Here is a 22,003-nt window from a genome sequence, read left to right on the forward strand (position 1 = left end):
TTCACCGCCCACTGGGGCTCATCGCTCAGGCTGTAGGAGGGAAATGGAAGGATGTCCTCCCGGGGTCTGGCTGGCACTGGGTGTCCGGGTCAGCGGAGCGCCCCCAGCAGCCTCCCCGAGGCAGAGTCATGGGGGTGCTGGCGCCTGGACGCTGTCTCATCCCGGGGAGCCGCTTTCCCACCGGCTCCCTGGGCTCCAGCCGCCCCACGCGAGCCCCCGGCTGGTTCTGGGGCCAGGACCGCCCCTCTCCAAGGCAGACTTCCCTTCATTCCACGACAAAGACGCGCAGCCCCGTTTCCCTGGGGCTCTAGCCCGTGAGATCGCCGGGTGTATCCCGACTCCCGCCGGCACGTGCGCTCCCCCAGGGCAGGGCCTGCCTGTCCCCTTCCGCGGGTCGCCAGCAGCCAGCACAGGCCGCAAACAGCGGTCCGCAGAGCGGACCAACGGAGCCGACCCTCGCAGGCTTGGAGCCGGACGCAGCGGGGCAGAGCCCCCGAGGCTGCAGCTCGCCGGAACCCGCGGGAGGGCAGCCGGGCTGGGCGGAGCGCACAGCGCAACGGACCCACCGCGCAGGCTCTGCCGGCCGCTTCCGGTGTCGCGCGGCGGCTCCCGGCAGGAGGCAGAGGGCACACCGCCGGGCACACCGCCAGCCCCAGGCCAGGCTGCGAGGGCCGCGGACCCGAGCCGGGAAGGACCTTGGGCGGACGAGCCGCGCGTCCCGCAGCCATGGAGCAGGACGACCCGGCCGAGGCGCTGACGGAGCTGCGCGAGCGGCGGCTGGGCGCGCTGGAGCTGCTGCAGGCGGCGGCCGGCTCGGGCTTGGCAGCCTACGCGGTGTGGGCGCTGCTGCTCCAGCCCGGCTTCCGGCGCGTGCCGCTGCGGCTGCAGGTGCGGGGCGGGGCCAGGCCGGGCAGGGGAGCTCGGCTGCCGCTCAGGGTCTCAAGGTCTGGGCGTGGCCGGGGTGAGCTCCGCCCCCCCGTGTGGTAGTTCGGGCCGGGCTGCGGGCGGGGCGGGAGCGGCCAGTGGACTCTCGCCGCCACCCGGTCCAGGTGCCCTACGTCGGCGCGAGCGCGCGGCAGGTGGAGCACGTGTTGTCGCTGCTGCGAGGACGCCCCGGAAAAACGGTGGATCTGGGCTCTGGCGACGGCAGGATCGTAAGTGCCTGCGTCTGGGTCTTCGCCGCCCCACACCGCCCACCTGCCGGCGGGCGCCCCTGCCCACATCCTGGTTCCCACACTCTCGGTGCCCACAGGTGCTGGCGGCCCACAGGTGCGGCCTCCGCCCGGCCGTGGGCTACGAGCTGAACCCCTGGCTGGTGGCACTGGCGCGGCTGCACGCCTGGAGGGCCGGCTGTGCGGGCAGCGTCTGCTATCGCCGCAAGGATCTCTGGAAGGTAACCTGGGGATCCCTGGCCACCCGCTGACAGCCCAAGGTGCGGCTGACACCTGCGAGGGCTGGGGGCTGGGACTCGGAAGCTGCGATGACCCGGTGCCCACCAGGCCTCTCCCCGGCTGGGGCGACTTCTCTTCCGGCAGGTGAGCCTGAGGGACTGCCACAACGTGTCTGTGTTCCTGGCCCCTAGCGTGGTAGGTCCGGGGTTGCCAGCCCCGCTGGGAAGCCCCAGCCACACCCCAGGGTGTTTGCTGCTCTGAGGCCTGGGCCTGCCTGGTGGGTGCTAGGCTTGGGGCTAGCGGGGTGAGCGCGGCTGTTTTCTACCGGCCCCGCCCCCGCCCCCTCTACTCTGCTGTTCTCTTCCTCAGCTCCCGCTGCTGGAGGACAAGCTGCGGACAGAGCTGCCTGCCGGGGCCCGCGTGGTGTCTGGGCGCTTCCCACTCCCCACCTGGCAGCCTGTGGCCGTGGTTGGCGAGGGCCTGGACCGAGTATGGGCTTATGATGTTCCTGAGGGTGGGCAGGCTGGGGAGGCCTTCTCCTCGCGGATACCCATCCAGGCTGCCCCCGGACCTAGTTCTGCCCCCATCCCGGGGGGCCTTGTTTCTCAGGCCAGCTGAGTATTAGACACGATAAAGACTCTGTGGGTTCTATCCTGACTCATGTTTTATGGGGGGCTGGGTGGGAGGGTTCTGTGCTGGCTGACGGGCTCTGCTCTGCTCTGCTCCTTGGGAGACGGCCTAGTGGCTGCCGGTCCTTGGATGCTGGGGCTTGGCTGGAGGCACAGCCCCCACTTTCCAGGGGTCCCCTGCACCTGCCAGCTTCCTCAGCCTCAGGATTTCATGCTTGTACCTGCTCAGAGGAACCATGCTTAAGTGACCTGCCCAGCTGTGGACAGGTCTGCCTCTAGCGCCTGAGGCAGCCATCATCCTTCATTCCGACCAGACCAGGGCCCTGGGGTCACACCCAGCTCCCTCTGCCCACCTGCCCAGGTGTTGGTCCACGTACTCCTGTAGCTCAGAAAGTTGCTCTTCAGCCATTGTGGCCCGGACCAGCAGCTGTGCCCGCTCCCGTTCCAGCTCTGCCTGGCATGGGGATGTAAGCCATGAGCTGGGGCATGGCGTGAGGAGGGGCCTGGGCCAGCCCTTGCCTCCTACCTGGGTGCTGCGGGAGAAGTCCCGGAGCTTCTGGTGGATCTGGGCCCAGGATGCAGCGTCCAGGCCCCTGTGAGGGGAGAGGAAAGGAGGAGTGGTTTTGAGAGCTGCCATGGTGACACAGGGACAGACGTGACCGTGCTGAGTCAGGTTCCCAAAGCCGGGAGGGGACACCTGGGAGTGAGTGAGGGAGGCATGGGCCCCCCTGTGCTCCTGTGGCGCCCCCCCCGCAGGCCTTGGAGCCATCCGTGTATGGGGACAGCCGGGGCCCAGGGGGTCTGCTGGCTGATCGGGGAGGGCTAAACCACAAGGCCAGCCCAGACAGTGACTCCAGCATCAACAGGGATGCCACCCCCACACGGGTGTGCCCTAAACCCCAGGAAATGGTCCTTGGGGAGCCCTGCCCATTGTACAGCTGGGAACATGGAGGCCCAGAGGCAAGGGCTGGCCCGGTCACCAGGCGCCCTGCTCCCACCCCTCGCGTCCTCCAGGTCTCAGCGGAAACCTCCCTCAGGTGTGCTCTCCCTGATCCTCCATGTTCAAAGCCAGCTCCACCTGCAGCAGCCCCTCTTCTCTTTCCTGTGATTATCAGTGTCCCCGGGACCCACGGAGGGACCCCAGGGTGGGGATGTGCCACTGAGTGCATTGCTGTGACCAGACCCTGTCTGGCGGGGGCTTGGTGGAGCAACTGGGGGCCCCAGGGTGCAGGCGTTGTGCTCTCTGCCCATCCCCCACAGGCCTCTCCCACACCCATGAGGGCACTCACTGTGGCTCTGACGTTCCCCCGTGGGAGGCTCCACCGGGTCTCTTTTTTGGGGATGAGAGCAGTGCCCCAGGCCCGCCGTGCTACAGAGGTTTGTGGTGGGGACGTTTCAGTTGGCTGAACAAGGCAAGCCCCTCAGAGGCCCGGGGCTGAGGTCTCTGTTGAGCCCAAGATGAGGCCTGGGGCCAGTGTGGGGCAGTGGGTGGGTGGGGGGCACCCGGGCCTGGAGCTTCTGGGGATCTCTAGCCTCACCTGGTCCTCCCGGTGGCTGAAGTCAGTGACCAGGGGCACGGGCAATGGTTCCAGGTCCAAGCTGGCTATGTCAAAAATAGCTTGGGGGTTCCCAGGTGCCCTGTCAGGGTAGGCTAGTGTCTGTCTGGGGCCACTCCTGCTGCACACCAAGCCTTTGAGGCACAGAGGCTTAGAGACCCACAGATGCCTGACACCTCCCATCCCAGCGGGGCCCACCTGTAGGCAACCAGCAGCTCCTCATGCCTGCGGCTCAGATCCACCAGCCTCTTGTGGTAGCTGCGGGCAGCCCGGGCCAGCTGCTGCTCACGGCTGCGGTGTGCTGCCCGGATGTCCTCCAGAGTCGCCTCCAGGAATGTCCGGAGGGCCGTGGTGGCTGGCGCTTGGCCTGCACCATCTGCGTGCTCCTGGAGGCGGCGGGCTGGGTCCGCATGGGGCCCACCCCCCATCTTTTCCAACCATCCCCCCACCCCAGCAGGCTGAGCAGTGCCGGGGCCCTGGGGTCTCCCTGAAGCTATCCAGCACACCCAGGCCAGGCTTGGGCTCCCTAGGCCTCAGGGTGCTCCTGCAGGGCTCACCACTGCCTGCCGGGCGCAGTGCTGCAGCCGTAGGACGTACTCATCCTTCAGTTTCTTGAGCTGCAGCTGCAGCCGGGCATTTTCGGCCTCTGCCTGACGGAGCTGGCCTTGGCAGCTGCACAGCACCTGGGGTGGAAGCAGCCCTCCACCTGTGCCCTGAGAGTGGACCCCGGCTGAGCTTCTGGGGCCCCCACCCTCCAGGTCTCCAAGCAGTCAGGGCAGAGCCTCACCACAGCCTGTGTGGCCAGTCGCTGCCCGGCTGCCCTGGCCTCCTCTCGGGCTCCCTGCAGCTGCCGGCCCAGGGTTGCCCTGAAGACACGGGGGTGAGGCTCAGCAGGCCCACGATCAGGGGTTCTCTCTGCTCCAGGATGGAGCCCCAGGTGAGATGGCCACTCACACACGCGTCACCAGTGCCTGCTGCCAGGCCTCCTGACGCTCCAGCACCCGCTTCACTTCCCCCTGCAGCTGTGGGGCACACAGGGCTGGCTGGATGAGACCCTAGGCTTGGGGTCTCTGGTGCTGCCCTCTCCCCTGAGCTAGGTGGCTGCACACTCACGCCGCTCCCCAGCCTGTGCTGCTCATTCTCGGGATTCATGGTGTTCTTGGGCTGCACCTGAATGGAAGGGAGGGCAGGGAAAGCTAAGGGGTGGGTGAGCCCCAGTTTCACTGAGGCCCCTGCTGAGGCTTCCCTCTGGCCTTTCCCAGCCAGGCTCTCCATGTGCTCATGGTAACCTGGAATCTGTGGTCATCAGAGTGTCCAGGCACCTGGGCTTTGTGTCTGAGCTCTTGGGCTGCTGCCCGGGGGTGCCTGGGGTCAGACTCCACTGGGACTGCACAGCCCTGGCTGGTGCCATCTCCTCGCAGCTCCAGCTCCAGTACCCGGCTCTCCAGCCGAAGGATCTGTGGGACAACTGGCATGAGCAGGTGCACCTGCCCGCGGGCCACCTGGGGTAGGTGAACATTCACCCGGCGCACGCTCAGGGGCGCGCAGCACTCAGAGGCAGGCCGAGACCCACAGATGCCACGTGCGTGTGCATGCCCATGCAGGGCACTTGTCCTGGGCCTGCACCCCCCGTCCCCCGTGCACTGAGGCTGGTTCTCACGGCTGCTCACCTCACTCTTCAGCTGGAAGATTTCAGCCTCGTGCTGCTCATGTAGGTGGTGGGTTGTGATCTGAATGTCGACCAGCTCCTTGGAGATCTGTGGGTGGCCAGGTGAGAAGTGGCGTCTGTGGGCCCTGCTGGCACCCTCCCTCCTCACGAGCACCCTGGGGCCCCACACCCACCTGCAGCTGCTGCTCCTTATTGAGCGCTAGATCTGGTGGGACCTCTGCTTCCAAGCTGGTGGCCCACACTGCGGTGCCCCCAGGAGCTCCTGGCAGCCAGTCCTTGGCTCGTAGCACAACCTGGGGAGGTACCGCCACCCATTCCCCAGGTGGGTCCCAGGCTGGGCTGCGGCCCCACTCCCATGCAGTCGCCAGTCCCGCCTCCCTGCCTGGCTGAGCTGCAAAAGTCCCTCTCCTGGCTGAAATTAGACCCAGGGTGCAGGAACGTGCACCCTCCTGGCCTTTGGGGGAACGGGCAGACTTCAACCCCATGGCAGGAGCGGCGAGTCCCAGAGGACTCACATTCTCCACCCGCCGAGAGGGAGGTCCAGGCCTGGGGCCTGTGGTGGCTGCGTGCTCCATAGGCTAGGGAACCCTGGCCAGCTCCGAGCCCGGTGCTGCCTCCACGCCCGGCTTCCCCATGGCTGCTGCTGCCACTGGCACTGCTACGTGCGTTGCCAAGGCCTCTGTTGGTCCCAGGTGACTCCCAGGGCACCGCCCACAGGGGCCGGCCAGACCGGTGGTTGCTGAGGAGGGAGGATAGCTCTTCCTCTCTCCATGCCTCCGTTTCCCCATCTGGGGAATGCGGCCCAGCGCCCCCTGCACATACCCTGTGCAGATGGAACCAGGTGCGTGAAAGCGCCCAGCCTGGGCGCAGCGGACGAGCACGCGGAACGGAGCGGCAGCCCGCCCGCAGGATGCCCTGAGCTACACTCGCTGGACACCTTCTGTGTACCTAGCAGTGCTGGCTGAGCCCCGGGACGGGGAGGTATATCTCTGCACCTCTGGCCTGAGAAGAGGGGCGCAGACGTCCCCATCAGGGGCCGGAGAACTCGGAAACGACTGGCTCAGCCGGGGCGTCGGGAGGGCTTCCTGGAGGAGGTGCCAGCGCCGGGCGCGGCGGGGTCGGAGCGTGCGCGTGGCGCCCCACCGGGCACGCGCACCGCCGGCGGGCCTTGTGGTCTCATCGCGCGCAGGATCCCGGCCGGGAGGGGGCGGGGGCGGGGGCGGGGGCGGGGGCGGGGCGCGTCCGCGGAGGGGGGCGGTTGGCGGCTCCCGAGCCCAGCGCAGCGCTCAGTCCGGACCCCGTGACCGGCGGCCGAGGCCCCGCCTCCGTCTGTCTGTCCTTCGGGCCCTCAGCGCAGCCGTGCCGGTGAGGCGGGCGGCGGGGGAACGCGGCTGTCCCGGGTCAGGGGTCTTGCGGCGGCAGGGCGGGGGGCCGAGGGGCGGGGCCTGGGAGGAAGGCGTGGCCTTTGGGGACTGGGGCTCAGACTGGGGGCGGAGCCGGGGCTGGTTGGGGACCGGCCGGGTTCCGCTCCTGCTGGAGCCCGGTGCGTGGAATTCCACGCGAGTGCCGGGGAGTTCCTGGGGAGCCGGGCTTCTCTTTTGGCCCCCAGCGTGTTGACCGAGCCCGCTTCGCACAGCCCTTCCTAGGGTGTGGACAGCGGGCCCCGCCCTGAAGGGGCACCGTGGGCTGGGGGGCCTGTTTTGGAGCAGGCACCGGTGGCCGAGCTCCGTGACCATGAAGGTCAAGGTCATCCCCGTGCTCGAGGACAACTACATGTACCTGGTCATCGAGGAGCTCACGCGCGAGGCGGTGGCCGTGGACGTGGCTGTGCCCAAGAGGGTGAGGGCAGGCCGCGGGCCGCAGGGACCCGGCCGTGTCCCCCGAGAGCCTCCCCGACCCCCCTGGCAGGAGCGATCCCCCACGTGCTCTGCTCTCCGGAAGTCATTGGCGGCTGGGGTTCCTTGTTTATCTTGGGGCTCCCTGAAGTTACGGCGCCTCTGGCCTCCGCCCTTTCGCTGCTGCCTGGCGGTCCCTGCACGCGCTGGGCTCAGTCACCGCCCGCTGGGTCCCCGCTCCCCGGCGCTAACCGGGGCTCTGGCCGGCCTGGGGCAGTGAGCGCGGCGGATCCCGATATGGAGGGAGTGGGCCACCGGGACCGTCTGTGTTATCGTCACTCCCGTCCCTTTCAGCTGCTGGAGATCGTGGGCCGGGAGGGGGTGTCTCTGACCGCTGTGCTGACCACCCACCATCACTGGTGAGCGCCGGCGGGGCGCGGGGAGGCACGAGGACGCCGCCTTGTCCCAACCCGACCTAACCCGGCCCCCGCCCGCCCGCCCGCCCGCAGGGACCACGCGCGGGGAAACCCGGAGCTGGCGCGGCTGCGTCCCGGGCTGGCGGTGCTGGGCGCGGACGAGCGCATCTTCTCGCTGACGCGCAGGCTGGCGCACGGCGAGGAGCTGCGGGTGAGCGCGCGCTCCCGGGAGGGGCGGGGAGGGCGCCCCGGGTCCACCCGCCCTCACAGGTCCGCCTGCTCCTCCGCCGCAGTTCGGGGCCATCCACGTGCGTTGCCTCCTGACGCCCGGCCACACCGCCGGCCACATGAGCTACTTCCTGTGGGAGGACGATTGCCCGGACCCACCCGCCCTGTTCTCGGGTACCCGCAGCGCGGAGCGCGCCCACCCCGCCTCCCGCCGGCCCCGCCCCATCTGCTCTGACCCGCCCTCCCCCGCCAGGCGACGCGCTGTCGGTGGCCGGCTGCGGCTCGTGCCTGGAGGGCAGCGCCCAGCAGATGTACCAGAGCCTGGCCGAGCTGGGTACCCTGCCCCCCGAGACGGTGAGCGGACCTGGGCCCTCCCCTCTTCTCCCGTGGGCACAGCCCCCACGCTCCGCACCCTCACTGTGCTAGGGGTGCAGAGTGAATGCCCACCTGAGGGCAGACCGGGCAGGGGAGGCCAGGCCCCCGGCGCAAGCACTTTCCCCGCTTCCTGGCCGCGTGCGCGCTCACCGAGCGCTCTTCCTCCAGAAGGTGTTCTGCGGCCACGAGCACACGCTCAGCAACCTGGAGTTTGCCCAGAAAGTGGAGCCCTGCAACGACCACGTGAGAGCCAAGCTGTCCTGGGCTAAGGCACGGCCCCTTTCCCGCCGCGGCAAGAGGGTTGGGGGGGAGGGAACAGGCTTCGGAGGTGGGGGGCCTCTCAGACAAGGCCTAATGGTGACCGGGGCCTGTGGTCACTCCAGAAGAGGGATGAGGATGACGTGCCCACAGTGCCGTCGACTCTGGGCGAGGAGCGCCTCTACAACCCCTTCCTGCGGGTGGCGTGAGTATGGCTGTTGTCCCGGGGCCTCCACCGTTACGTGGACCCTTAGGAAGGCATCTGGGGACTGCGTGTTGGGCTGAGTGAGCATCTCTGGCTTGGGGGAGGCTGCTCATTAAGTGCCTGCCTGCCCGCCCACCCCTCGGCGCCATGCTCCCGCGTGGGCAGTGGGCCCTGCGCCTCACTGCACCCCTCCCTGCAGAGAGGAGCCGGTGCGCAAGTTCACGGGCAAGGCGGTCCCCGCCGACGTCCTGGAGGCGCTCTGCAAGGAGCGGGCGCGCTTCGAACAGGCGGGCGAGCCGCGGCAGCCACAGGCGCGGGCCCTCCTTGCGCTGCAGTGGGGGCTCCTGAGTGCAACCCCACACGAGTGAGCCACCCAGACCCTCACAGGGCTGGGGCCTGCGTCCCTCCTCGTGACCTCGGCCAGCTGGACCCACATGAGGGCCACCTCTGGAACCTTCTTCGAGGCCCTGGCCAGCCATCTGCCCAGCCTCGGAGGGTGGGCAAGCTGGTGCTTCCCGGGTGGACACACAGGATCACTCAGTGGGGCCTGTGTGGGCGCCGAGACCTGGGTGTCTGGGAAGTGGGGCACACGGGGCCTCCGAACTATGAATAAAGCTTTGAAAGGCCGTTCTCAGTGTTGGCAGATGTGCCAGGAAAGGAGCTGTTTTCGTAGGCGTGTTTTAGGAGGGGTGCATTTATTAGACAAACGCTGGGAGACAGGCCTGGTGGGGACCTGGCTGGGGGATGATGCAGCCAGCGATGGCTGCTGCTTTGTACTTGGCTTGCCCCGGACCACAGCCTCGTAACGGTAACCCCTGCTTTCCAGGGGCCTGGCACCCCCTCCTGCCAGGGTCCACACGCAGGGTTGTGGCGGGACCACCCCTGCAGGTCCAGCTCTGTCTCCCACCTTTTGCACAGAGCTTCAAGGGAAGCCTCCAGAAGTCAGGGGTGAGAACCCGTCTTGCTCTGCCTCAGGCAACCCCGGGACAGGCTGAAGCCCCTCACGCACTTGGGTGCCCGACCAGCAACAGCAAGGGCAGCACCTGTGGGCCTCGGCCCAGGGCCAACGGAACAGGCTCTGGGACCTCAGGGAACCTTCTGCTGCCTGGGCCACCCCACCCCACCTGGGCAGAGCCAGTGGGAACCCAGAGGCACCCAACTGGAGGTGACGAGGCGGCTGCGGGTCCTGGCCAGTCCTAGCTCCTACTCGGGTCCCAGCACACCCTGCAGCTCACTCAGAATTTTGGGGGGAGCCCTGGGGTCTTGGGGCATGTGGTTCTGCTGTCACACATGGACACGGCCTCCTGGGAGTCCTGGTCCTGCAGCCCCTACCACCGGATGCCCAGGCCAGTGCTGGCCTTCTCCACGGCGTGGTACTGCGTATGCAGCAAGCGACCTGCACACTCCGAGTCCGTGCCCTGCAGCCAGTGTGTGTACAGCTCCCGAACCCCAGGCGCGTCCTCGGGCGCCTCAGCCCGGACCATGCCGTACAGTCTCTCCACGTGCTGGAGGAGCTCTCTGCTGGGCCTGTCTGGGGCCTGGAGCTGGCCCCCGCCGTTCAGGCAGCCTATGGGAGAGCAGACGGGACAGGGGTCACAGCCTGCGCCCCAGCCAAGCTTCCTGACCACTAGGGAGCAGGGAGGTGACCGGGCCCCCTCTGTGCCCCACTTCCTCCCACTCCCAGCCTGGTGGATGGTGGCCCACAGCTCTGCTCCCAGAAGGGGTCCTCGTGTCCTGTCCCTTGCAGGAGCTACCTGAGGGGCAGGCCATGACCTCCACGTAGTGGTAGGGGCAGCGCCCTCGTTTGAGCCTCTGCACCAGGTTCTGGATGTTGCGGAAGCCGTACGCCATTGCGAAGTGCAGCAGCACCTGGCCCTCCTTCTCCAGTGTCACCTCCTGGAAGTCTTTGTTCCTGGGGGGCACAGGCGGGGTTTGTCTACATGGCACACCCACCAGGCTCCTGCCTGTCTGGAAGGGGAGGCCTGCTGGGCTCCAGGGGATGACCGGGCAGCTCCCAGGGCTCTCTCCCACTCTCCTGGGCAGAGGGAAGGACAAGAACGGAGAGAGAGGGTGGAAGGCTCACTTCCTCGAGTCCAGCAGGGGACCTCACCTCCAGCCTCGGGCTGTCTGTGAAACAGGCCTCCCTCCCCAGGGATGTCTGTGAGGCCCTGGCCCTCCCTCCTGGGATGTGGTCGCGTGCCTGCGCCAGGCACCCATCACCTTTGCCCATGCTGGCCTCTCGGGCTCAGGGTCACCATCCCCCACAATGGGCCGACTGAGGCCTGGAGTGCTTAGGTGCCTTCACACCCTGAGCCCGCCAGGAGGGCCCTGCCTGGCCCCAGGGTCCCCTCCAAACCCTGCAGGCCGCCCTCCACCCAGCCCACCTCTGTGGGAGGACCCCAGGGGAGGCAGCAGCCCGAGGAAGGCTGGGGGCTGTGTGGCCGCTCTGCCCAGAAATCTGGCCCATCCCACTGACCTCAGGGGTTTGTAGGTAACCTCAGCCACATGGATTCCAAAGAGCTCTCGGGCCGCGTGCCGGAACACGTGCTCCAGGTAGCCCCCCGAGCCCCCTCCCCGATGGCTGCTGGGCTCCTCTGCAGAGGCACCGCTGCACCTGGCAAGGAGGGAGGGGCCTCAGCACAGCTGGGGCTGCTGCCTGCCAACCTCCCGAGCAGGGCCTCTGTCCCTCACACATGAGTGTTTGCATTTCCAAGTGGGAGACAAGTCACAGACACAGAGGAACAGCTCCTGTGTCACCAGCCATCACAGGAGCCCAGCCACTTCTTTTTTTTTTTTTGAGACGGAGTCTTGCTCTGTCGCCCAGGCTGGAGTGCAGTGGCGTGATCTCGGCTCACTGCAAGCTCCGCCTCCTGGGTTCAAGCAATTCTCATGCCTCAACCTCCCAAGTAGCTGGGATTACAGGGCCTGGCATGGATTACCACCATGCCTGGCTAAATTTTGCATTTTTAGTAGAGATGAGGGTTCACCATGTTGGCCGAGCTGGTCTCGAACTCCTGACCTCAGGTGATCTGCCCACCTTGGCCTCCCAAAGTGCTGGGGTGACAGGCGTGAGCTACTGCGCCTGGCTATTCAGCCACTTCTGTGGACGCCAAGATGGGCTGCGGGGAGCAGGGGGATGCTATCCTCAGAGGCAGCATTAGAAGCTAAAATAACAGTTCTTGGTGGCAGACATACGTACAGGCTGTCCAGAGGGGCTGGTTCCAGGTCGGGGAGGGAGACGCCCTCTTCCTCCAGCAACCTGAAAACTTCTCCTGCAAAGAAGCCACAGCGCAGACACTCTTTAGCAGAGATCCCAGCAACAAAGTCAGAGAACATCCAAGCCACCTGCATCCCCAGCAGTCTGCACTTTGGCCCCAGAAGGCCCCAAATGTCCACCCTAGCCTGTGGTGGGGAGGCCAGGCCCGGTCACTCCTGAAGCCCCTCTGGAGGCTGCCTGGTCCTGCCCAGGGAGGTGTGCCAGCGGCCAGGCCACTCTGCTCACCCAGTGTCCATCTGTCCATCCTCTTAGGCAATCTGCTTTTCTTTTTTTTTTGAGACGGAGTCTCACTCTGCCGCCCAGGCTGGAGTGCAATGGTACGATCTCGGCTCACTACGACCTCTGCCCCCCGGGATCAAGTGACTCTCCTGCCTCAGCCTCCCGAGTAGCTGGGATTACAGGAGCACCACCACTACTCCCGGCTAATTTTCGTATTTTTAGTAGACATGGGGTTTCATCATCTCGGCCAGGCTGGTCTTGAACTCCTGACCTCGTGATCCACCCACCTCTGCCTCCCAAAGTGCTGGGATTACAGGCGTGAGCCACCATGCCCAGCCACAGTTTGCTTTTCTGCCCCACATTTGGGAGACTGTGGGGCTGCTCGACTCAGGAATGGGGTGACTCATGGGAGCTGAAGAGGCTGCATTCGAGAATCTCTGCCCACCTCCAAAGACTCATTTCAGAGCCAACAAGGAGGTATTACTGAGCGCCACCTGGCTGCAGGTCCCCAAGACAGGCCAGCTGCAAATGGGCCCACCTGGCTCCAAGGGGAGAGACGAAGGTACGTGCACGCACGCGAGCCCCCACACTCCAGCCAGGGCCCCCGCAGGCAGGATCCCGGGCAGTCGCCACCTGTGCCCAGGGCTCAGGAAGCAGACCAGGAGGCTTGAGGGCTCAGGGCCACACGGCGTGACCGCACCTGTTGTGAGGACACAGTCCACATCCCGTGTCTGGTGCTCCTGGTTGAAAAAGTCGGGTCTGGAGGCTTCCAGCTTTTTGTCATAGCAGGGCATCACCGTGACGTGGTAGATCTTGTCGGGGGTCAAGTGCTACAAGGAGAAACAAACACTTGTCTCCCCAATCCCAGCAGTAAGGTGGCTGAGACGTGACCTGGAACTCAGCCATCCTGCAGCCAGGCCGGACCCCGAGGGACAGTGAGCCTCACTCCATTTCCCAGCAAGCCTCCTGCCGGCTCTGCGGATGTGTCCCTGGACAGGACGGGCCCTGGCTGTGACAGAAAATGACACTGACCCGTTCCCAGCCTGCCTGCGCTCCCTAACAGCCAAGTCCAGCGGAGGAGAAGTGGCCTTCCCACGGCTCGGACCCTCTCACTGCACACCAGCCGGGGAAACGGATATCACGGGGGAACCAACCAGCTCCAGCCCCGGGTGAAAATCCGCGTGCAGTCAGGCAAGAGGTGCCGCAGGGGACATGGGCGCTCGAGGCCCAGGCACCACCGGGGCCGCCCTCGCCCTCTCCCGCCCCCTGCTGGCTGAGTGTCGTCAGGCTTCTATCCCGCTGGGCCTCAGGTGGGGGTCATGCTGGGCATCCTCGTGGACCTGGTGGCCGGAGGGGTGGGCTCCAGGCCCGGACTGCCCAGGGCCTCCTGCTCCCTCAGCCTCAGGCCTGGCTGCCTCTGGGTGAGCAGTGAGCACCTCTGGATCAGAACGAAGCCCTCTGCTGCAGAAGAGGAGGGGCCTGAACCAGGAGGGAACAAGGGTGGAGGTGTACTCGGGAAGGCCGCACACCACGGCGAGGACTCTGTTTCCTGCAGCCTCATGGCAAGAGGCCAGCGTAGTCACTTCTGGCCGCTCCCCAGCCCGAGTCTGGGGCTGGCCCAACGCCGTTACCTGCTGCTGGGCGAAGAAGTCCTTGACCAGGGAGCCCATGACCTGCTGCGGGGACCGGGCGGTGCTGATGTGGGGGAGGATGAAACTGCCGTGGGTCTTCTCGGCATAGCAGATCCAGCCTGAGGTGACAGGGGGCACACGGGGCTGGCGGGGGCACACGGGGCTGGCGGGGGCGCACGGCGGCCCCCGCACCCACAGGCAGCAGCACGACATTCTGGGGGCGGGCCCGCTCATACAGGAGATCATGATGACATTAAAGAGTGCTCACTCCTGTTCTCCCCACCACCACGCGGAGCTCGGCGTGCAGGCGACACCGCCTAGGGACCTGAGGTGACTGCGCGTGGCTCCCACGGGAGGGCAGCCTCTTCTCCAGAAAAGGCCATTTGTGCCGACATTTCCAACCCGTCCCGCAAAACCGGCTTGCGTCTCCACCCCCCATGCCCCCGCCTTGTCATTCGTGTCCATATCACCTCACGTTTCAACTGCACTTGAACTTGACTCTCCCACCACCCGCACCATGAGCACACCTGGGCAGGCGGAGGCCAGCAGGGGCAGCGCCTGTCTGCAGTCGGCCTGTCCTCGGAATCGCCGCACAAACTCTCGCTGGCTCTCCAGGAGGCTGAAGTGCCTTGAGAAGGCGGTGTCGAAGACGAAGTGCACCCCTGGAAGGTGCAGGTGGGTGCCTGGTTAACCCCATGCGGGACGCCCACGCGAGCACACGCCGGTGTGTGGACCACCATGGTGCTGCCAGGACACGTGTGTCGCACCTGCTTGCCGTGCCAAAGCCCCGGCCCCACCGTGGGGACCTCCTAAAGCCACGTTGCGCCAAAGCCCCGGCCCCACCGTGGGGACCTCCTAAAGCCACGTTGCCTCGGCATCCCCTGTGAACGCAGGCCTTGCTTTCCCACCCGAGGCAGGGCAGCCACCCAGCAGCTCAGTCCTCCACCCTCCCAGCTCTTCAGCGCGGCTGGTCCAGGGAATTGCCACGTGCACTGCTCCCGGTGACCCTCCCTAGGGCACAGCTGGACACGGCCTGCTGGACTGGCCCCTCGGACACTGAGTGTGCAGACCTGCCATAGTGGCCACCCCTCACACACAGCAGGACTCCTGGAACACGCCAGCCAGCTCCAAGCCCAGCCATTAGGACTGCTCAGTAAACCTGCCTGATCGTGCCCTGGACCCAGCAGAGGCACCCGCGTGTGGGTCCCTCTCTCTCTGCCTGACTTGTCATTCCTCCCTCGCGTAACCCGTGGTCGGAGGACTCGCTGTGCCCCACTTGCCCGTCATCGTCATCTCTAAGTAAAAATCTTTGAACTTGCTTCCTATTCCGGTGGGGACGAAATCCACACCTTCCATCTGCAGAACCATGGGCTGCCCCAGGCCAGGTTTTCCCTGGGACACTAGGTCAGGCTCCCAGTGCCAAAGCACTGCTCAGGCACCAACTGGACGTGGGTCAGACAGGAGCCATGGGGCACCTGCCAGTGTCACCAGGTTTCCAGTGTGAGGGACCCGGGACACAGCTGGATGACAGGCAGTCTGCTGGTTACAAGGCGCACAGGCCTGCCTCACTGGGAATGAAGGGACTGGACATGGTGGTTACCTGTGAAAGGCACACAGTAACCATGAGGTCCAGCCCCTTCATTCCCAGTGAGACACCAGGCACTGGAGCCTAGTTAGCTGGGGGCTCTCAAGACACCCAGATCCTCCCCAAGCCCAGCTCCAGGCACATAACCAAAGTCAGCAGAAGCTGACCTTGGCTGAACCCAACAGAGCCCTGGAGAGAGTGCCTTAATATTGTCAGCTAAAAAGTACAAGGAGTTGGTCAGCCCCAGCTTAGAGAAAGTGCACAGTCAGAATGCAGACGTGTTCTGTGAGAAGGCACTGCTCTCAAATGTCAAATCAAAACTTCAGGCTGAGGTCACAGAGGGAATAAAGTTTCTGTAGCGCTGAAGTTCAGGGCTGGGTGGCGTGTCAGTGACTCAGAGGCGCGAGGGGCCTGGGCTTACTCAGACGCCCCCTTGATTTGGAGCGGCAGTGTTACCCCAGGTTCAAAGCCTACCTATTTTTTTAAAGAATGAGGTTAATTTCCTGGCAGTGTCTGTAGGATTCAGCTGAAACCGTGCAGCTAGCGATGCTCTAGACTGTGGTGAGACCGAAACTACAACCAGCCTCTGCTGACTGGGTGCCGCCATCTGCAAAGCAAGGGGAAGATGCTGCTTACTCTGCCGGCCTTATGCTGATTCCTGGTGGCCAGAGCCGCACGGTGAGATGCTGTCAGCTGTGGAGAGGGCAGGCCAGCTCCATCAAGAGTCTTCTTTTTTTTTTAACACAGAGTCTCACTCTGTTGCCCGGGCTGGAGTGCAGTGGTGCGATCAGAGCTCACTGCATGCAACCTCCGCCTCCCAGGTTCAGCCTCCTGGGTAGATGGGATTACAGGCGTGAACCACCGTGCCTGGCCAAGGGTATCGTTTTTTTTTGATGGAGTCTCACTCTATCACCAGGCTGGTGTGTAATGGCGCGATCTCGGCTCACTGCAACCTCTGTCTCCTGGGTTCAAGTGATTCTCCTGCCTCAGCCTCTCTAGTAGCTGGGATTACAGGCATGTGCCACCACACCTGGCTAATTCTTGTATTTTTAGTAGAGACGGGGTTTCACCATGTTGGTCAGGCCGGTGAAAGGAACAACTCCTGACCTCAGGTGATCCACCCGGCTCAGCCTCCCAAAGTGCTGGGATGACAGGCGTGAGCCCCCGCGCCCAGTAGGGGTGTCATTTGATGTATATTTAGAACCTGAAGTTCGGGGCCTGACACATTGACCACTGGAGCCCACTGACAAATCACCAAGATTCCAAGCCTCAAAAAGGCAGGCGCCACCCGCATGAAGGACGGCGGCACCACACGAGCTGCCCTTGGCAAAACGCGTTGTCGGCTGCTGGGATGGATTTCAGGTTAAAGCAGAGTCCCCAGGCCGACCACCACTTACCTTGTTAGCATCTAGAACCTTCTTCAGCTCCTCGTGGCTCTGCTGGGTGATAAGCACGGTCTCTGCGGAGGTGATGCAGCCGCTGCACGCCAGGCAGTCGTTTAGCGAGACCTTGGCCTTCTCCAGCCTCCGGGTCCCGCCGTCCTACAAGGGAGAAGAACCCGGTGCACAGGGGCCCCCTCTGCACGAGGACATGGAGACAGAGGATAGTGGAGTCCAGCTCATAACCGACAACCAACATGGCTGCTGGCTGGGCTTGTGTGCCGCTGAATTTTTAAAAATTAGGTATGTATTACAAAAATGCACACGCACGCTCTACAGTTTCATAATGCCGTCAAGTCTGCTTCTTGGTACCACTTGGTTAGTGCATCCGAATCACAGGGCTAAGGCTTGCCACCGGTATCTCAGCAAAGCAGCAGCCACCCCACTCACCCATGGGGCCCTGGACGGGGTGCTGGCCCCGGTGCACACTCACGGGGCTGTAGGGCAGGAAAATGCCGAAGGTGGGCTCTGAAAGGAGGAGGCGGGAAAGCTGAGGACAAAGGAGGAAAGGACGAAGGCACAGGAAGAGGAGAGCAGAGGGAGGAAGCCTGGGAGCCTGGCCTCCGGTGGGCGGGGCAGAAACAACCCTCAGACTCGCCAAACAGATGCAGGAACAAGGTGTTCCAGTCGGGGGCCTCCGGGACATGCCTCAGCAACTTTTCTTACATGCAAAACGCACCCAGTTCGAGCTCCCCCAACTTCTCCTGCAAAGGCAGGAATGGTTTGAGCAGGGCCAGGGGTGCTGCAGTGGCCCGGAATACAGCCAGAGGAGCAAGGCGACTGGGTGGGAACTGGGTGGGAACCCCTCGCAGCCCAGCTCTCTGCTAGGCCTGTGTATCACAATCTGAGCTCGCCTTGTATTCCTACGTTGGTTCTGCCCCAAGGCACAAAGCCTTGCCTGCCACAGGGTGCTGGGCAGAGGCTGACAGGCTCCTCCAAACCAACTGCCACTGCGCCGACAGCTGCGCCTACCAGCACCCCAGCACCTTCCAGGGGTTCCCTTCGTTTGTGGGCTGGGCCCCCAGTGCTGGGCTGGAAATCGTCTCTTGGTGCAGTGGTTCATGAGATCAGGCAGACGTTTTTTAGAGTCCAAATGGCAGACAGGTGAATTTTAATAGTTTCTTTTCTTTTTTTTTTTTTTTTGAGATGGAGTCTCGCTCTGTCACCCAGGCTAGAATGCAGTGGCACGATCTAGGCTTACTGCAAACTCCGCCTCCCAGGCTCACGCCATTCTCCTGCCTCAGCTTCCCAGTAGCTGGGACTACAGGCACCCGCCACCACGCCCGGCTAATTTTTGTTTTGTATTTTTAGTAGAGACGGGGTTTCACCGTGTTAGCCAGGATGGTCTCGATCTCCTGACCTTGTGATCCACCCGCCTCGGCCTCCCAAAGTGCTGGGATTACAGGCCTGAGCCACCATGCCAGGCCCAGTTTCTTTATTTTTTTGAGATGGAGTCTCTGTCTCTCAGGCTGGAGTGCAGTGAAGCAATCTCGATTCACTGCAGTCCCTACCTCCCAGGTTCAAGTGATTCTCCTGCCTCACCCTCTTGAGTAGCTGGGATTACAGGCATGCGCCACGACACCCAACTAATTTTTGTATTTTTAGTAGAGATGGGGGTTGGCCAGGCTGGTCTCGAACTCCTGACCTCAGGTGATCCGGCCTCCCAAAGTGCTGGGATTACAAGCGTGAGCCACCGCGCCCAGCCTGAATTTTAACAGTTTCATCAGGATCTTATCACTTAGAGAGGAAGTGTTATTCTTTAAGAATGAGGGGTCTGGGCCGGGCGCGGTGGCTCACGCCTGTCATCCCAGCACTTTGGGAGGCCGAGGCGGGTGGATCACGAGGTCAGGAGATCGAGACCATCCTGGCTAACACGGTGAAACCCCGTCTCTACTTAAAATACAAAAAACATTAGCTGGGCGTGGTGGTGGCCGCCTGTAGTCCCAGCTACTCGGGAGGCTGAGGCAGGAGAATGGTGTGAACCCGGGAGGCAGAGCTTGCAGTGAGCCGAGATCATGCCACTGCACTCCAGCCTGGGCCATAGAGGGAGACTCTGTATCAAACAAACAAACAAACAAAAAAAAGAACGAGGGGTCTGAATTAGAAAATCTTACATGGTTAGAACTAGGGGGAACAGGTGGACGCAGACAGGATCCACCATCTCTGCAAATAGCCCCTCTGCTGAGCAGATCAAGCTGTTTGGCCTGGGTGCTGCTCATTCACCTGCCCCAGGCATCCTGACCCCCGGCCTCCCAGATGGCAGGTGAATTCGACCAGTGGGAAAGGACTGGTGAGACCTGGAGCGTCTCAGGGTCACAGCTCTGTGACGGGAGGAAGCAGAGAAAAGTGTTTCGGATCAGCCGGGCAGGAGAGATAGTGGAGCAGCCTCCTGTGCCTTACTTGGTTAATTTGGAAGTAGCTCCCGTCATCTTCAATGCGAATCTTGGCCACGCCACTTCCCGCCCTTTTTTCCACTTTGACAGGCTTGATGCACTCCTAGAGCAGGAAGAGACCCCAAGTCAGCCCCTGTGAGTGGGCGGAGGTTCCCTGGGAGGCCAGGCCTCAAGGATGGCTGCCCAGCCGCACGGCCTGAAGGCTCTGCCAGGAGCCATGCACTCAGGGACTGAGGCTGGTCCCACCGTCTTCTTCCTGCCCCACTGCTCTCACCCAGGGATCGGGTTCCCAACATCCTGCGGCACTGAAGTTCCCAGTGTGCAGGAAGGCCAGTGCTAACAGCGCCTGCAAACTACCCACCTGCGGAGACACCACCAACACTGACCTTCACCCTTCACGTGAACAGGGGGCGTGACCACCACAGAGACCAGAGTTGCACTGCCCATCGAGAGGACGTGTGCTTGGATCTGTTTGGAGACCACCTCCTGCTCAGTGCCCGGCAAACAAGTGGATTTCTCTCTCTTCTCCTTGAGAACCCTGGCAGCCCAGAAAGCCGCCTCCCAGCTCATCCCTGCCGGAAGCGCTCCCAGCAGCCCGCCTCTCGCCCTGCTCAGCTCTGGCCCCGCGGGGCTGTTGGCCATGGACAGGCAGGTGCACCCAGAAAAGGGCGCCTGCAGCCTCCCGCGTTCAAGGGTAGCTGTCCGGCCCACCAGGGCGACGTTAAGGACACCTCTACTGAGGAGCCACTGCGGGGCGTCTAGCGGGCCGCCCGCACTGCCCTCAACTGAGGTGGGGTCCCCACCGCACCCGTTTATGCAGATGCAAAGGCTGTGGCTTGGGGGTCCTGAAGCCTGACAAGGCGTCCTGCGCAGGGGAAGAGGCCCCGGCCCGGGCCCCGCCGCCCTCCAGCTGCGACCCAGGGGTCGGGTTAGGGTTAGGGATGTGTGGGAGCCGCCTCTGCTGCCTCCTCTGGGTTGGGCAGGCCGGCGCGAGCCCGCGACCACTGGACCCTCCCACGCAGCCCGCCCGGACACCATGGGGCACAGGAGCGGGTTGGGGGGCGCCGCCCTCCCTGGCCTCAGTTTCCTTGTTGGTAAGAAGCGGGCCTCAGTTTCTGAGGCCCCGCGCCCGGGTCGATAGAGTCCCTGACGGCCCAGACCGGGCTCCCGGGATTCGGATCTCATTCCTCAGGGGAGGAAGTGGGGCGCAGAGCAATTTCCCTCCGCGCGACAGGGCACCGAGCGCAGCCTCGCCCCCGCCCGCCCAGGCCGGCCCACCTGAGACGGCCCGATGAAGTCATCCAGGTCCGTCAGCTGCAGCGCCCCGCTGAAGGGCGACGCCATGACGGCCGCACTGCCGCCGCGCGCAGGTGTCGCTAAACGGCGCGAAACGAAGTGGCTGGTTCCGCCACGCTGCCGGAAAGCGCCCCCAGGACGCATGCGCACCTCGTCCAGGGGCCGGCACCCTCTGCTGACGAGCCCCGGCGCGGCGGCTCCCCGCCCACCTCGCGGGAACCCGGGACCTACCGCTTCGTCCGCCTCCCGCGCGCCCCAGGCCCCGGGTTGGGGTGCAGGGGGTGCAGGGGTCGGTCGGGCCAGCGCCGCAGCTCCGGCCCCGGAGTCTCTCCGCCTTCACAAGGAAGCGGAGGGGATCTGGCTCCGTCCATTTCCTCATCCTCTGCGTACCTGCGGACCAGGTGCTCCCGGATGCAACCCAAGAACCCGGAACGCGCCTGGCACACAGGAGGCGCTCAGCTCGTGTTGGGGAATTCAGGCAGGGAAGAAAGCAGGGATGGGCACCAGGTCTCCCCTTCCTGGGGAGCCGCTCCCAGGGCCTCCAGCCCCTTTTTCTGTTATCTTGGAGACCAGTCTGGAAAAGTCCATGCCTCTGGGAGACCCTGAAACAGGACCCTGTGGGCCGACTCGCTTTTCGTTTTTTTCTTTTTTTGAGACAGAGTCTCGCTCTGTCGTCCAGGCTGGAGTGCAATGGCGCGATCTCGGCTTACTGCAAGCTCCACCTCCTGGGTTCAAGCGATTCTCCTGCCTCAGCCTCCCGAGTAGCTGGGACTACAGGCGCGCACCACCACGCCCGGCTAATTTTTTGTATTTTTAGTAGAGACGGGGTTTCACCGTGTTGGCCAGGATGGTCTCGAACTCCTGACCTCGTGATCTGCCCGCCTCGGCCTCCCAAAGTGCTGGGATTACAGGCGTGAGCCACCGCGCCCGACCCCGACTCACTTTTTTTTTTTTTCTTTTTTGAGACAGAGTCTCACTCTGTTGCCCAGGCTGGAGTGCAGTGGCGTGATCTCGGCTCACTGCAACCTCTGCCGCCTGGGTTCAAGCAATTCTCCTGCCTCAGCTTCCCGAGTAGCTGGGATTACAGGCACCTGCCACTGCGTCCGGCTAATTTTTGTAGTTTTAATTAGAGACTGGGTTTCACCATGTTGGCCAGGCTGGTCTTGAACTCCTTACCTAGTGATCCACCCACCTCAGCCTCCCAAAGCGCTGGGATTACAGGCATGAGCCACCGCGCCTGGCCAGTTACATGTGTAACTGGCATCATATGTCCAGTTACATGTCTAACGGCCAGTTTTATGGGGACTTTTCAGGAAACTCCTGGATCGAGGCTGGCATCTTTCCGGCCCAAGCAGGCTCAGCCCGTGGAGATCTCACGGTGGCAACATCCTTGGCCCCAGCCTGTGCCGCACCCTCCCCAGGGTTCTAGGCCCTGATTCTGACCACACGTCCCTGTGGGGAAAAGCAAGAGAGATCAGATTGTTACTGTGTCTATGTAGAAAGAAGTAGACATAGGAGACTCCATTTTGTTCTGTACTAAGAAAAATTCTTCTGCCTTGAGATTCTGTTAATCTATAACCTTACCCCCAACCCCGTGCTCT

At 63.9% G+C, this 22,003-nt stretch overlaps 4 protein-coding genes across 33 annotated transcripts; 2 read left to right on the top strand and 2 right to left on the bottom strand.

The window, feature by feature from the left end:
* Positions 1 to 525: 525 nt before the first annotated feature.
* ANTKMT (adenine nucleotide translocase lysine methyltransferase) lies at positions 526 to 2,042 on the top strand. 2 transcript variants are annotated; one of them, XM_034951603.3, is made up of 5 exons: positions 526 to 888; positions 1,050 to 1,154; positions 1,253 to 1,393; positions 1,536 to 1,586; positions 1,761 to 2,042. In XM_034951603.3, exons 1-5 carry the CDS (start codon positions 727 to 729, stop codon positions 2,007 to 2,009), a joined length of 708 nt encoding a protein of 235 aa, XP_034807494.2. In that variant the 5' UTR covers positions 526 to 726; the 3' UTR covers positions 2,010 to 2,042. The 2 variants fall into 2 exon arrangements, with proteins under 2 accessions (XP_034807494.2, XP_034807495.2); XM_034951604.3 differs by lacking the exon at positions 1,536 to 1,586.
* Positions 2,043 to 6,502, bottom strand: CCDC78 (coiled-coil domain containing 78). Of its 17 annotated transcripts, none has more exons than XM_034951587.4 (14): positions 5,761 to 6,225; positions 5,419 to 5,538; positions 5,247 to 5,333; positions 4,866 to 5,033; positions 4,690 to 4,746; positions 4,531 to 4,598; positions 4,364 to 4,442; positions 4,134 to 4,259; positions 3,775 to 3,962; positions 3,559 to 3,658; positions 3,310 to 3,389; positions 2,547 to 2,613; positions 2,374 to 2,470; positions 2,043 to 2,241 (listed from the first exon to the last, which is right to left on the bottom strand). In XM_034951587.4, the coding sequence occupies exons 1-14, from the start codon at positions 5,818 to 5,820 to the stop codon at positions 2,222 to 2,224; spliced, it is 1,317 nt and encodes a 438-aa protein (XP_034807478.3). In that variant the 5' UTR covers positions 5,821 to 6,225; the 3' UTR covers positions 2,043 to 2,221. The 17 variants fall into 17 exon arrangements, with proteins under 17 accessions (XP_034807478.3, XP_034807477.1, XP_063454003.1 ...); XM_034951586.3 differs by having other exon boundaries at positions 2,374 to 2,474; XM_063597933.1 differs by lacking the exon at positions 5,761 to 6,225 and adding an exon at positions 6,241 to 6,502 and having other exon boundaries at positions 2,374 to 2,474; positions 4,866 to 5,333.
* HAGHL (hydroxyacylglutathione hydrolase like) lies at positions 6,473 to 9,189 on the top strand. Of its 11 annotated transcripts, none has more exons than XM_063597935.1 (9): positions 6,477 to 6,610; positions 6,955 to 7,084; positions 7,435 to 7,499; positions 7,590 to 7,707; positions 7,790 to 7,898; positions 7,978 to 8,078; positions 8,268 to 8,369; positions 8,483 to 8,562; positions 8,762 to 9,189. In XM_063597935.1, exons 2-9 carry the CDS (start codon positions 6,980 to 6,982, stop codon positions 8,928 to 8,930), a joined length of 849 nt encoding a protein of 282 aa, XP_063454005.1. In that variant the 5' UTR covers positions 6,477 to 6,610; positions 6,955 to 6,979; the 3' UTR covers positions 8,931 to 9,189. The 11 variants fall into 11 exon arrangements, with proteins under 11 accessions (XP_034807487.1, XP_063454005.1, XP_057156109.2 ...); XM_057300126.2 differs by having other exon boundaries at positions 6,481 to 6,610; positions 6,882 to 7,084; XM_063597936.1 differs by having other exon boundaries at positions 6,481 to 6,610; positions 6,882 to 7,084; positions 8,268 to 8,342.
* Positions 9,190 to 9,238: 49 nt separating this feature from the next.
* Positions 9,239 to 20,535, bottom strand: CIAO3 (cytosolic iron-sulfur assembly component 3). 3 transcript variants are annotated; one of them, XM_034951592.3, is made up of 11 exons: positions 20,385 to 20,535; positions 19,114 to 19,209; positions 16,672 to 16,815; positions 15,749 to 15,881; positions 14,217 to 14,351; positions 13,690 to 13,808; positions 12,759 to 12,888; positions 11,762 to 11,834; positions 11,039 to 11,176; positions 10,317 to 10,597; positions 9,239 to 10,129 (listed from the first exon to the last, which is right to left on the bottom strand). In XM_034951592.3, the coding sequence occupies exons 1-11, from the start codon at positions 20,448 to 20,450 to the stop codon at positions 9,891 to 9,893; spliced, it is 1,554 nt and encodes a 517-aa protein (XP_034807483.3). In that variant the 5' UTR covers positions 20,451 to 20,535; the 3' UTR covers positions 9,239 to 9,890. The 3 variants fall into 3 exon arrangements, with proteins under 3 accessions (XP_034807483.3, XP_003808866.3, XP_034807484.3); XM_003808818.5 differs by having other exon boundaries at positions 10,317 to 10,474; positions 20,385 to 20,534; XM_034951593.3 differs by lacking the exons at positions 19,114 to 19,209; positions 20,385 to 20,535 and adding an exon at positions 18,828 to 19,096.
* Between the last annotated feature and the right edge of the window lie 1,468 nt (positions 20,536 to 22,003).

The sequence above is a fragment of the Pan paniscus genome, chromosome 18, assembly GCF_029289425.2.
Source record: "Pan paniscus chromosome 18, NHGRI_mPanPan1-v2.0_pri, whole genome shotgun sequence".
In the NCBI taxonomy this organism is placed as follows: Eukaryota; Metazoa; Chordata; class Mammalia; order Primates; family Hominidae; genus Pan; species Pan paniscus.